Source organism: Rhincodon typus, chromosome 22 (assembly GCF_021869965.1).
Source record: "Rhincodon typus isolate 14 chromosome 22, sRhiTyp1.1, whole genome shotgun sequence".
Lineage (NCBI taxonomy): Eukaryota > Metazoa > Chordata > Chondrichthyes > Orectolobiformes > Rhincodontidae > Rhincodon > Rhincodon typus.
The window spans coordinates 18359729-18371836 of record NC_063353.1 but is presented as its reverse complement, the minus strand read 5'-3'; the positions used below and the strand labels follow the sequence as shown (position 1 = coordinate 18371836).

The 12108-nt window shown below is 37.8% G+C and overlaps 1 protein-coding gene across 2 annotated transcripts in view; it reads left to right on the top strand.

Annotated features, from left to right (window-relative positions):
* Window positions 1-10638, top strand: part of LOC109932615 (pendrin) — a 51789-nt gene extending 41151 nt beyond the window's left edge. Inside the window, exons 19-21 of one of the 2 annotated variants that reach the window (XM_020531765.2) lie at window positions 1541-1686; window positions 2917-3000; window positions 7600-10638. In XM_020531765.2, coding sequence (XP_020387354.1) covers window positions 1541-1686; window positions 2917-3000; window positions 7600-7623 — 254 coding nt within the window. In that variant the 3' untranslated portion in view covers window positions 7624-10638. Of the gene's footprint in view, window positions 1-1540; window positions 1687-2916; window positions 3001-7599 lie in introns of those variants that run through there. The other variant, XM_048610498.1, reaches the window with a different exon arrangement.
* The last annotated feature ends 1470 nt before the right edge of the window (window positions 10639-12108 follow it).

The following is a 12108-nucleotide window of genomic DNA, read 5'->3' as shown; positions in this document are numbered from 1 at the left end:
AAACGTCTGCTTTCCTGCTCCTGTGATGCTGCTTGGCCTGCTGTGTTCATCAAGCTCTACACCTTGTTATCTCACCATTACCTCATATGGCATGGGTTTGTGAGGGAGGAATTTGCAGGATTTAGATCCAGTGACAGAAATAGCAGCAATATCTCTCCAAGTCAGGCTGGCAAGTGAACTGGAGGTAAACTTGCAGATGGTGATGTTCCCATGTATCTGTTGTCCTTGTTCTGTAAGTTGATGGAGGTTGCAGGTTTGGAGGATGCTGACCTTAGTACGTCCCTTCCCGAAAAATATGTGTAATTTGTTTTCGAAGTGGAGAAGCAAATATATTGAGATTTGTTTCCTTGTATCTGCATGTGATTTCACTGAAGATTCTCGTCAGAGAGTGGAGTACTTAGTCAATAAGAGAATTGGAAAGATGAAATATTATCGCTATCACATGTTATGTTACAACCTTTCTCTCATCTGGAGAAGAAATGCATTATATCCTGAATTACAAAACCTATTACTCTGCTGAAATATAAACGTGCTCACTGCTGCCTGTTTCTCTGATCAGTTAGAGTTCACTGGCTTTGGTGAAGTCTCAGGTTATCCAGAGACTCAACCACCACTGGGGAGATGCAACAGTGATGCCATTGAAGTGGGTTCTGGGCCATGGGTTCAAATTCTACTGGTATCACTGGTAGAATTTAAATTCAACTAATAAATCTTGAATGTGGACACTATATAACTGGTATCATCAAGCAATATGCAAGATTATGGGGAAGAGGCACGAGAATGGCATAAAGACAAAATGCTCTAAGCTGATGCAGGTGCAATTAGTCAAATAGCCTCTTTTTGCACCATATCAATTGTGATTCTGTGGTAACCACCCATTTGATTCCCTAATGTAGGAGGGAATCAGCCACACTTGGTTGCGCCTGCATGTGATTCCAAACCCACAGCAATGTGGTTGCTGCTTAACTGTCCTTTGAAATGGTCTAGCAAGCCTCTCAGTACATGGGTATTAGTCAGCTGTGTAGCCCATCCACATTGCCAGCTTCACCCACATCCCATGAAAGACTTGAACAACCACATTTGTCAGCTTCCTTAGAATTGGAAAAGTAGGATTGTTTCCTAAAGCAGATAGAGAAAGAGAATCTGTCTTTCAACTGGACTCTGACATTACAAGGAATTATGCAGCATTGTGACCTCAGCAGCCACAGCAATCACAATTACCTGAATTTGACTGAGTCAGGTAAGTATAATACTGTGCTCTAGAACGGCAATCACACCACACAAGATTTGCTGGTAGTTATTGTGGTTAATACTCTCAATTTATATAGCCGTCCCATGTTGTAATATTAGTAATCTGTAGATAACTTTCTAAGATTTGATTCTTCATTAGTTTCTTAATATCATCTCTATCAATTTGGGGTAAATATTCAGACTGTTGCCAATAAGTTTAGTGTAATGAGAGAATCCCTAAACTGAAAAGTATTATGATTAAAATTGAATCTGTGATTTTAACTTTTTTTTTAATCATTCTAAATTTCAGACCATGTTGTGAAGAAATTGGAGAGCTGTGGATTTTTTGATGACAATGTTAAAAAGGACATCTTGTACCTCACAGTTCATGATGCTGTTGTTCACATACATACTCAGACTATGTATAAAGATATAGAAGATCCTATTTTTGACAAGGTGGGAGAAAATTGTATTCTGTTAGCTAATAGTTTTCTGGTCCTATTGATTGGAATCTTGTAGCAAATCCGTACAAGGTGTTGTGAATCACAAACTGTTTATTTGCAAATCCTGTTCAGGTCCTTTCTGTAGAGCAAACCAATCTCTTCATCCTCTCCTGCGATGTTGCAGCAGTTATTGTTGACTATTTTCACTTCATGAAGTAATATTCCTTTACTATTCAGTGGACAATTACTGAAATGAAGGCAATGAAGAGTTGAATTATGGGAGGAACGCAAATTGCATATCGAACTAGAATTTTGCTTTGTTTGTGTGTTTTTCTTGTTACGCTCTTTAGACTAGCTATTTTGGACCAAATCCTGCAAAGTGCAGACAGTCAGATGGGAGCACCTGGTTACAGAGAAAAAAGGAAACACAATGGAGACTATCCATTAGAACTGACAATTATAAGATTACCCCTATGATCTCCTGTAGAACAGTGAAAGGTGGAACATTTGTAAAGAAAGGAATGCAAACTGAAAGAAACAAAAGGGTACTATGTAATGGAAGTTTAATGAGCAACAAATTAAATCTTTGGGCTAAAATACAACAGCTTATGATTCAGCATTTTATGTACTAACTCAAGTGTGCCAAACCCTTATAAACAAAGAAACATAAGGATACTATCAGAAAAAAGCCAACAGTTTTGAAGAAGTTTCCTCGTACTATTTAGAATTCATTACTCATGACACTGATGAATTAACCAGGAGGCCTATCCAGAGCTTAGAAGCTTTCTCAACAAATGGAGAGAATTCTGATCCCCACCCAATTTCTTGCATTTGGCTGAAACAATTTACAAGAATATAGTAATGGCACTGGAAGGTACTTGATTATTGAGACAGCCTTACACTGTCTGTTGTCACTGAAATCCTCAAATGATGCTGTGCAAGCCTAAAGTATAACAGAACGTCTCAATAGTACTGTAGATGCAGATCTATCACTGAGTGCTGTCATTAATTGTAATCTGTAAGGCCTTGTTAGTTGCTAAACATTCGATCCATTATGCTTGAGGAAAATATCCTTGCTATGTTGAGTATAGTTTAGGACAAAAACAGAAAATACTAAATATTATGTTAAAAGTAGTCATCCCATTTCTGTCAGATATAATAAACCTTCTTTCTGCCATTGATTTCTGCATTTACTGCCTTTTTCTGCTTCGTAATTATACAATTTATTAATTTGATTATTTAGATATCACTCATGCAAGAATCCAAAGAACCAATTCCATTGTCAGATCAGGAAGATGATGTGGAAGAATTGGAAGATCAAAATCAGGTAAATGCTTGGTTTTAAAGTCAGTTGTTTATGGTAACCTTAAACTGAGTTCTCTCTCCATTCCCTGGAGCACAATTTCCTCTGGAATGATTAGCCTTTTCTCATACCTCGCTTTGCTGGCACCTAAGTTTCAAAGGTGAATGAATCAGTTTATTGAGAAAGTGCAAATGTAGTCACTTACTATACAGTACAGTCTTGGTCACATTGTGCACAATATACAGGAAATAATATTGCACTATGTAGTCAAAGCAGCCACTTGTATCTCAAAGCTACCTTTGTTACGTTGTAACTGTAACATTTATTGAACAAATGCATCATCATATCAGGACCTACAACAAAAATTTGAACTTTAAATATATGGGCCACAGATCATTTAAAGTGTAGTACAAATAAGACAACAAGCACACGCATGTACATGTGATAGTAAGTTCAATTGGAATTTTCAAAACTGAGATCAGTGTCCCTGGATTTTGGTTGGTTAAGTCTGTTGAGGAAAATGGAATAAAGATTGATCAATTGAGTTAAAGTACAGAACAGCTATCATCGAATAAAATAGCAGAACAAGGGTCTAAGTGATTCCTGGTGCTGTTGGGAAAATAAGCTAGATGCTGTTATCTGGATTATACATAATGCATTGTAATTCTAAATGTGAATGGGAGAGAAGGTATTAAGGGGGACAGTGAAAGGAAACTAAGAATAAGAGACAGCAGTTTGTGACGCAGAGGGAAAATTAAAATAGATTAAAAGACGATGAAAAGGAGAGAATGAGAGATTGGAAATGAGGGAAGGAAAAGTGAAGGAATGAGCCAAGAAGATCTTGCAGCATCTGTGGAGAAAGTAACAATGGCTCAGATATTCCGCTGGCAACACAGTTGTTAATACCCCCAGAAGGGAGTTGTGCATGGAGACTCTGCAAAATTGCCATCACAGCAGATTCCAAAAGAATTCCTGGGGAAATTTCAAGATTCTCATTTACAATTCCCCCTGCACATAGAAACCTTTGAAATGTTCCATTTTAACTCAGAATTTGGAGGTTTTTAATGAAATTTTAAGTAAAATAATTAATCAGCAAAAGGTTAGCCTGTTAAATACATAGTGTAACTCATATCAATTACACCTGCCCCAGATCCCTTTTACCAGTCCCCAAGACCCTGACTGAACCTCCACCTCTGGACCCAGCTCAAACATGTGGGTGCATCACCATCAGCGCCAGCACCCCTGACTGGACCCCACCTGACCTGGCCTGACCTCCTGCTGCTACACTGATCAGTCCCAATGCTGCCCATGTCCTCACCCTTCTGACTGGACCTGACCTAGCCCAAATCAATTAAGTAGACCCAACCTGATATTGCCGTTTCCTCCCCCCCCGCCGCTGCCACTGGACTTAAGCAACCACCAACCTGACCCACCTTGAATGCTGCATCACCTACCTTATCACCCTGCACCCTGGCACCCAACCCTTTCCTATATGGACTTCCACCCACCTGGCACCTTACATTGCCATGCTCCCCCTTAGCTGGCATCCTACCCCTGGCACATTATTCCCTCTCCAGCTGGCACTCCACCTCCTACCAATCTGGTGTCCTACCCCGGCACCCTGCCCCTCCCAGCTTGTACCACGCTTAGCTGGTACCCTGACACCCTAACATCACACTTGATTTTGAGTAACTTAACAGAACTTATAATTCGACTGCAGCTGTCAAAGTGGCAGGCAGTACCTTTTTTTTAAGTTTCAGAATGTGGCAGCCAAGTGCTATGAGAAGGGGATGTGGTTTGTCTTCCTCTTGACAGTTCTATGCCACATTAGACATGCAAAGCTCCTCTTTCTTTTAAAATAATGAGGTTCCTTTTTGAGGACACATGAGATTGCCACTCTTCAGAAAACCGGTCCCAGAGTTAATGTTTTGAGTCTGATATGATATTTTAATACAGAAGAGCTATTAAAAGAAAGGTGGGGTGGGGCAATCCTAACTGAAAGAAAAATCAAGGAAACATTAGAAGGTAAGGGAGATAGCAATCTCTGGTGTCTTAGAACAAAGGCCAAGGAAGTGGTAATTATGGTAGAGGTGTAACAGAGCACTTGTTCAGAAATAGGCGTTACTAACAGAAATAAAGGTCAACTTTGACTGAAAGGAAAAGTCAGATTTTGGTTTTAGTTTCCTTCAGTGGAAGGCAAGAGGAGGAGAGAGAGAGCAACAGAGAAACAAAAGCTTGGCAGTAAATTTTCAATAAAACAATTGGAGAAAATAAATGCCAAAAATCATTATTGTGCTAGCTTTCACAATCTGTAGCATGGTATATTGTTTATAAATGTAGCTGCAATGAGAATATTCGTAATACTCATTACTCTATTTTTAGAACTGTCAGGATAAATTGTGGTCACTTTCCAGTTTTATGTTCCTACCACAGAATGCACATTGGAATTTAAGTCGTGTGAAACTTAATTTTCTGACAATTTTAAGTGATTTGTACAGGTATGCTGTACATGACTGTCCATTTTATCTCTTGGCTGCAATGCTTCCTACTGGAGTGCACAGTCAGACAATTATGTCTAATATCCTTTTTCTGTTTCTTGAACTTGGAAAGGTTGGATTGACCTGATATACAGATCAAGCCCATTTATGCAAGGCAATTTGAATCCAATTAAACATTTGTTTTGCAAGAACTGAGTATTACAATAGCCAGTGTTTACATTGGCATTCACCCAGGACTAAACTCAATTCATGGGTGGTTGAAAGCAGGAGCAGTATCTTTGTTATCACTTGGCTGAAGTATAAGAAAAGCTATGCCTCATTTATTATCAGTTCCTAACCCTGATGGCAGTTTATGATGTTGAAGTCTATTGGTGACTTCTCTTCCTGCATTTTGTTTCCAAAATCCATCCTTTGAGCAGTGCTATGAATTTAAGTGCTGAAGAACCCCTTTCCATGATCATTCTGTGTTCTGAAAACCTTGCTGAGTTCTCTATTCCTGAAAACCTCTGTTTATAATGGTAACACGTAATATCCACATAGAGGTCCCTGATTAAATTCTTTCATCTGTGATTTTTGTTACCTGATCTCAGCAAAGGTGACAGGTCTTAACAATTGGCTAAGAGGAGGAAAATCATTCAGGATTCCATATCCTTGTGTCTGACTCTCAGTGTATGTAATTGGGCATTGGGTGAAGATACAGCCAGGTGTGATTGTCAACTGCATTGTTCTACCCATGAAGAATGGACAATCTAACCAGCTATAATGGGGCAAATGATGCTGAGGGAATGATAACCTGGGCATGATTGAACTGGTTTCCGAATAAGGTGGGAGACAGCTTTTGTCTTTCAAACACTTCAGGGTATCGAAGAATCCTTGCCAACCTGAGTGTCTGAAGTAGGATTTTAGTGTGCCTCAGCATCCGAGATCTGAAACCCCAACAACCATTATTGAACAATAAACTGAGTCAAGGTTTCTGTTTCATCAGCTTATCCAATGCTACCTGGAGAATAGTGCAAATGTTGATTTTCAAGCTTTTGTGAGGTCCTCCGCAGCCTATTATCAATCACTGTCTAAGATGGCATTTGATGAACAGCTACCTTGAGAAGTGTCAAACTGTCTCTGAAAGAAATAAAATTGGTAAACTCTCTAAATTCTTAAGAGAGTTTATAATTAATGCACTGATTATCTTTAGCAAAAGCAGAGTTTTGTAGTTTAATAGACTAGACATCCTTGCTTTTTAATGTTATCAACCTGAAATCATTGACTAACTAGCTACATTGATTGCTACAATGACAATTCAGATGTATTAACTTTATTGGAAAATCCCTTCTACACAATTAAATGTACCTAATATGTGAGTTTAGTTAAACATCTACCATTATTTCGAAACAGGTTTGCTTTCTGCAAAGCTTGGAGTTCTGGTAAGAATTTGTCCAACATGTGTGTATGAATGCAGGTTCTAAACTTCCTTTTCAACAGTTACAAGTGATACATTGACTTCCTCAGTAATGTACCATGAATGTTCACTTGTACAGCAAGATCTGAACAACCTGTGTTCTCAACTTATGGAGTTTCGAGTTGCTTGCCTTACTCCATGAAATGCTTAGTTTAAATTAGTTCTATTGGTTGACCTTCCTCTTGCTGACCTACAGCAGTTATTTCAGTTGGTGAAGCTGCTGTTGAAGTCTGTTGTTTACACTCCTTTTCTGTGCTAGTTTAGCAGAACCAATAAGCAGTAACCAAGGAAACAGAGCACACATAGTGGTCAAAAATAACATTCGTGTAAATTATTCTCTTAGCATCTTATCGAAATATGCAAAAGGATGAAAGTACTCAGGCTTATGCAGTGTCCATGTGACTGCAAATCATATACCCTGTGCTATGTCCCTTCCTAAAAAAGAAACCTAGAATCCCAATTAGCTACATTATGCCTGGTGGCTTAAATATGAGACTGTTCTAGAAATCAGTTTGTAGTCATTAACAGTTGTTGTAAATTGCATCTAAAATTCTGAATGTTTCACCTTCTATCAAATTGTAATGTTAGACTTTTCTTCTGGCTGTTGCATTTCAAATTACTGTCCTGAGATAAGAGTTATAATGCTCTATTCTAAATATTTCTTCACAGGGCCACCGTGGATTCAGCTATTAAAGAACACACATCCAGATGTCTCAAAACCATGCAAATACCCTGGCCATCCATACCTAGTTATTATTTAACACAAAGATTCAGTGCTGTTTTCAATTATATGCAGCTATTACGCAGTTCGAACATGAGTGATTTTTAGTAAAATCTATTTAGTCCTCAGAATTTAGTTTTATGTACATCATGTATGGAAAAAAATTACTTTTTCCTATAATGGTAACTATAATTTTTTTTATTTTCTGGTTGTTAGCTGTTCACTGTTTCTTGATTATACTGGACATCATTTGCATGGGTACTAGAGGCATGATATTAACCAGCAAGAAATTATGCTACACTGTAGAGTAACCTAAAGAAAGCTGCTGTCATTGTCGTACAGGTCTAATTGGTGTGTAACGGCAATCACAAATTGCCAGTATCCAGTTTCCTTCTGACTGCGTAATTCCTTCATTTTTTAAAAACATTTTCAACATAAAACACTGCAAAAGTAGTCCAACACTGTTTCACATTTCCTATAATATCATGGGGGCTTGCTATCATTATTACAGTATCCGTAGTAGCAGACCCTTTTAGGCCACACTATCAAGATATCAAAATCAACCTCTCCAGGAGCCCTGAATCGACAAGAACCAACATTACCCTTCATTGTGATATCTAACCAATGAATTCTCACTAGGCATAGAACTCTACTTTCTAAAAGCTTTGTCCTGTCTGTGTTATTAGTTTAGTTTATATACACTAAGAAATGTTCCAAGCCCTGCAGGTCTGATTTGGCCCACCAGCATGATCCTGCCTCCAAATGTCGAATGATAGGTCTGACAGGCACTAGCTGCAGTGTTTAAATGGTGGGGTCAATTAAATACCACTGGGGAGCAAATCAGTGATACTGTCAGGATCTTCCTAACAGCAGACAGGCTGCCAGCTGGGGTCAAAGTCCTGGTCAGTGAATAGAGATGGCCTCCTGACGAGGGTGGGGGAGTGTCGGTGTGGTTTCCTTTAATTTCCCCTCTCCAGGTTCAAGAGGAGCATGCCTGTCCTGTTGAAAAGGCTACCCTTGATGATGATGATGATGGCCTGAAAGATATGGCCTCACTTACTGTTTTGCACATTATTTTCAATTCTTCAGACCTCCGTTTCCTATGTGCATTGGTAGCACTCACTTATCTCAGTGGGCCTGCCGACCAGAAATCACTGCAGATCCTCTGCTTAGGTTTGTGGTTTCTCTGGTCACCCTGCTGTCCATAATTAGATGGAGCTTCTTCATTGACCATCTGCAGGAAGGTTGCAACTGTTCCCATTATGATTTCCAGGTTCCTGACCGAGGGGAGTCCCAGCGACCTCTATACATTCCAAACACAAGATTTTGATTTTATACAAAGAATTCCAAGTCCAAATGCTTTTCTGCACAGTAGGTTGAGTGAATTGTTCACAATTTGGACCCTTTTTTTACATATCAGAACTGAATTCAAAGCACAGCATTGAACATTGCCGGGTAAGGAGAAATTGAATTATTGAATTGTAAAAATTTTTATATAATTTGATAAATTCTGATTCTTTGAATTTTCAAAATATACTTTTTTAATCCTTACGGGGTTAATTTGATTGTTAGTGGTATTTTTAGTTGCCGTCAGTCTTTCTTAAATAATATTTTAATCATACAGTAGGAAAAAATGCAATAAATATCAAGGAAATATTTTGGAAACAATTGTTAATTTGGGAGTTTTTGTTACTATCAAATGATAATTTTTGTCTGCAGTAGTGATGGTGAGATTTCTTTGGAAAGCATTAATGTTGTAACTGGTTAAGTGGGATCTGTTTTTGTTTGGTTTTTATTTCTGGTTTACCCACAAAATAGAATACCAGGTGTCTGAAATTTTAGAAGCATTGAGATCGAACTGAACACTATATTCTTAACTGAATTCTAAGATAAGTTTTATAGTCTAATTATGGAGCGTAAGCCACCTAATTGGGTGCTATCTTTCCAAGAAAGCTTTGTAAAAACAAAAAAAAAATTCTTGCTGGTATAAGTAAATAAAATTGCAAGACAGCTGCTGAGAACTGTATCTCTTTTTTGTGTAATTTGGAACTTGACAACAATATAATCCAATCTAAACATGAAAACCAATATGCATTTGTAACAAGTTATGGCTAGTTTTATATTTGATTTATTGTTCATGAGCTCCTTAGCTCAAAACATTTAAAAGATAAGAATGTGGCATTTCAATCATAATTTGAACGGGTTCAGTCAATCTGTGGTATTATCAACAGGTATGTTGATGCATAGAAAACAACCGGTTTCAAACCTGTGTTAAGATGTGATTTACAACATTATATACAATTCTGAGCGCACCAACTTCCAAATGACATTGGAGATCCTTCAAAGAGCATAATTTAGCCTCATTCTAGGGCTTACAGTCATAAAATCTAATGAGAATTTTGAGCTGAATTTATTTTCATTCAAGATAAGAAAATTGCAAGCATAAATAACTTGAAGTCTTGATATGATGATTGACAGAGAATGTGACTAGAAGTAGGACTGTTAGAAAATTGACGATTGAAGTAACACAAAGTTAATAAATCTTGAATAAAACTAGAGATTAGAGCATTTTCTTTGAATAGTGAATGGACTAAACTCCAGTAAAAGCTGTTTGTGCTCTGTTTATTAACTAACTTAAGATATTCATGTTCACTGGAAAACAATGGTTCATGTATTGATAAAAGCACATCTTGGTTGCCTTTTGGAGAAACAAGATGTGGGCTTTAAAATATGGATTAATATTCCACAGATATTGTTTGAATCCCATTTTGTGCTTGAGACAATTAAGAGTGTTAATCACTTGGAAGTTTCTCTGGTGATTAGTTGGTTGGGTAAGTCCCATGTTGGAATATGTTGTACATTGTGAGATTAACAGCTGAAAATCATTTGCTACCTTGTTTTCTGTGTTAAGAATTTTGGAAAGTGGTTGTATGACTTCTTCACATTTTTAATGTAACTGAAATAAAAGGACAAGCTGGATAAGTTCATTCCTTCCAGAAGCTCTGATTTTTGGTCAGCTCTGATTTGTGTTGTATTTACTGTCAAAGATTATTTTTAAAATGTTCTAATGAAAGAAAATTGGATTTTTGAATTATGTGTAATTGATATTTTCGTTGTTTCAATAATAAAGTGAACTTGTGAATCTTTAATTCTACAAATTTTAAACATTCAAACAATTTTTCAGATAAATCAAAGATAATGAGTTATATAATATACTATACATTAGGATCCAGATCAAGTTTCATGATCTGCTGTTACTGAAATTTTCTTCATAAAATGATTCCAAATAATTTCATATTTGATAGAATGCATAAATTGATAATTTCTAGAAATAGTAGTTGATTAGTACTCATTTATAAATCAGTCTGCTTGCTTAGTAGCATTAACAGGTTTAAAAACAACTGATTAATACCAATGTTAAAATAGTGGACAGGATAATATTTTAGGTGTTGGACATTGTTCTGCAATATTTTAATTTCTAGACATCTACAGTTGGGAGCTACAAAATCCACAGCACTAACAGGTTGTTTTTATTGTTCTTGTTCTCCGATGTGAATACTTATGATGTTTCGCGAGTGAAATGTCTTGAATTTAATCTGCTAGTGGGAACATTTCAGTGCCTTGCTCATCAGACATGTGAGATGACACCTCACTACTGCCAAGTATTATTTTCTTTTTAGTTAATATGAATTCCAAAGCATGCGAATTCCAATGCGTCTGTTGTGCTGGCGAATCTTATGGGGTGTCTGTTGGTAAAGGCATTGGCTTATGTGGGTGATAGACTGCCACTGAAACTATGCAGAGTACCAAAACATGGCCTTAAATGACTTGTAGCCATCAGTACAGTTTTGGTGCTCTACACGTCAGCTAATCTTGCACTTTTTCAGGAGAAATAAAACCCCACCAGTGCTATACAAAGGAATAATTAACTACATACGGCTGTTGACATTCAATGAAATAAAACTTGATGTAGCATTGGAGGACAACCTCGGAGCTCTGGGTTTTGAGGATTTCATTGAAACAAATAGAAATTGCTGGAAAAGGTCAGCAGGTCTGGCAGCATCTGTGGAGAGAATCAGAATAAACGTTTCAGCTCAAGTGACCTTTCCTCAGAACCGATGGTAGCTAGCAAAATGTCGGTTTATATGCAGCAGATAGGGAGGGGGTAAAGGGTAAATGATAGGTGCGGCTACAGCTCAAAGAGAGAGAAGAGCAGTTGGACAGACAACTGGGGACTCTGCAGCCTTCCAGACTCTGTATCAAGTTCAATAACTTCAGGACCTGAGCTCTTCCCTGTCTTTATGCCTACCCCCACAATCAGAGATAGCAGGAACTGCAGGTGCTGGAGAATCTGAGATAATAAGGTGTAGAGCTGGATGAACACAGCAGGCCAAGCAGCATCATAGGAGCAGGAAGGCTGACGTTTTGGGCCTAGACCCTTCTTCAGAAATCAGACC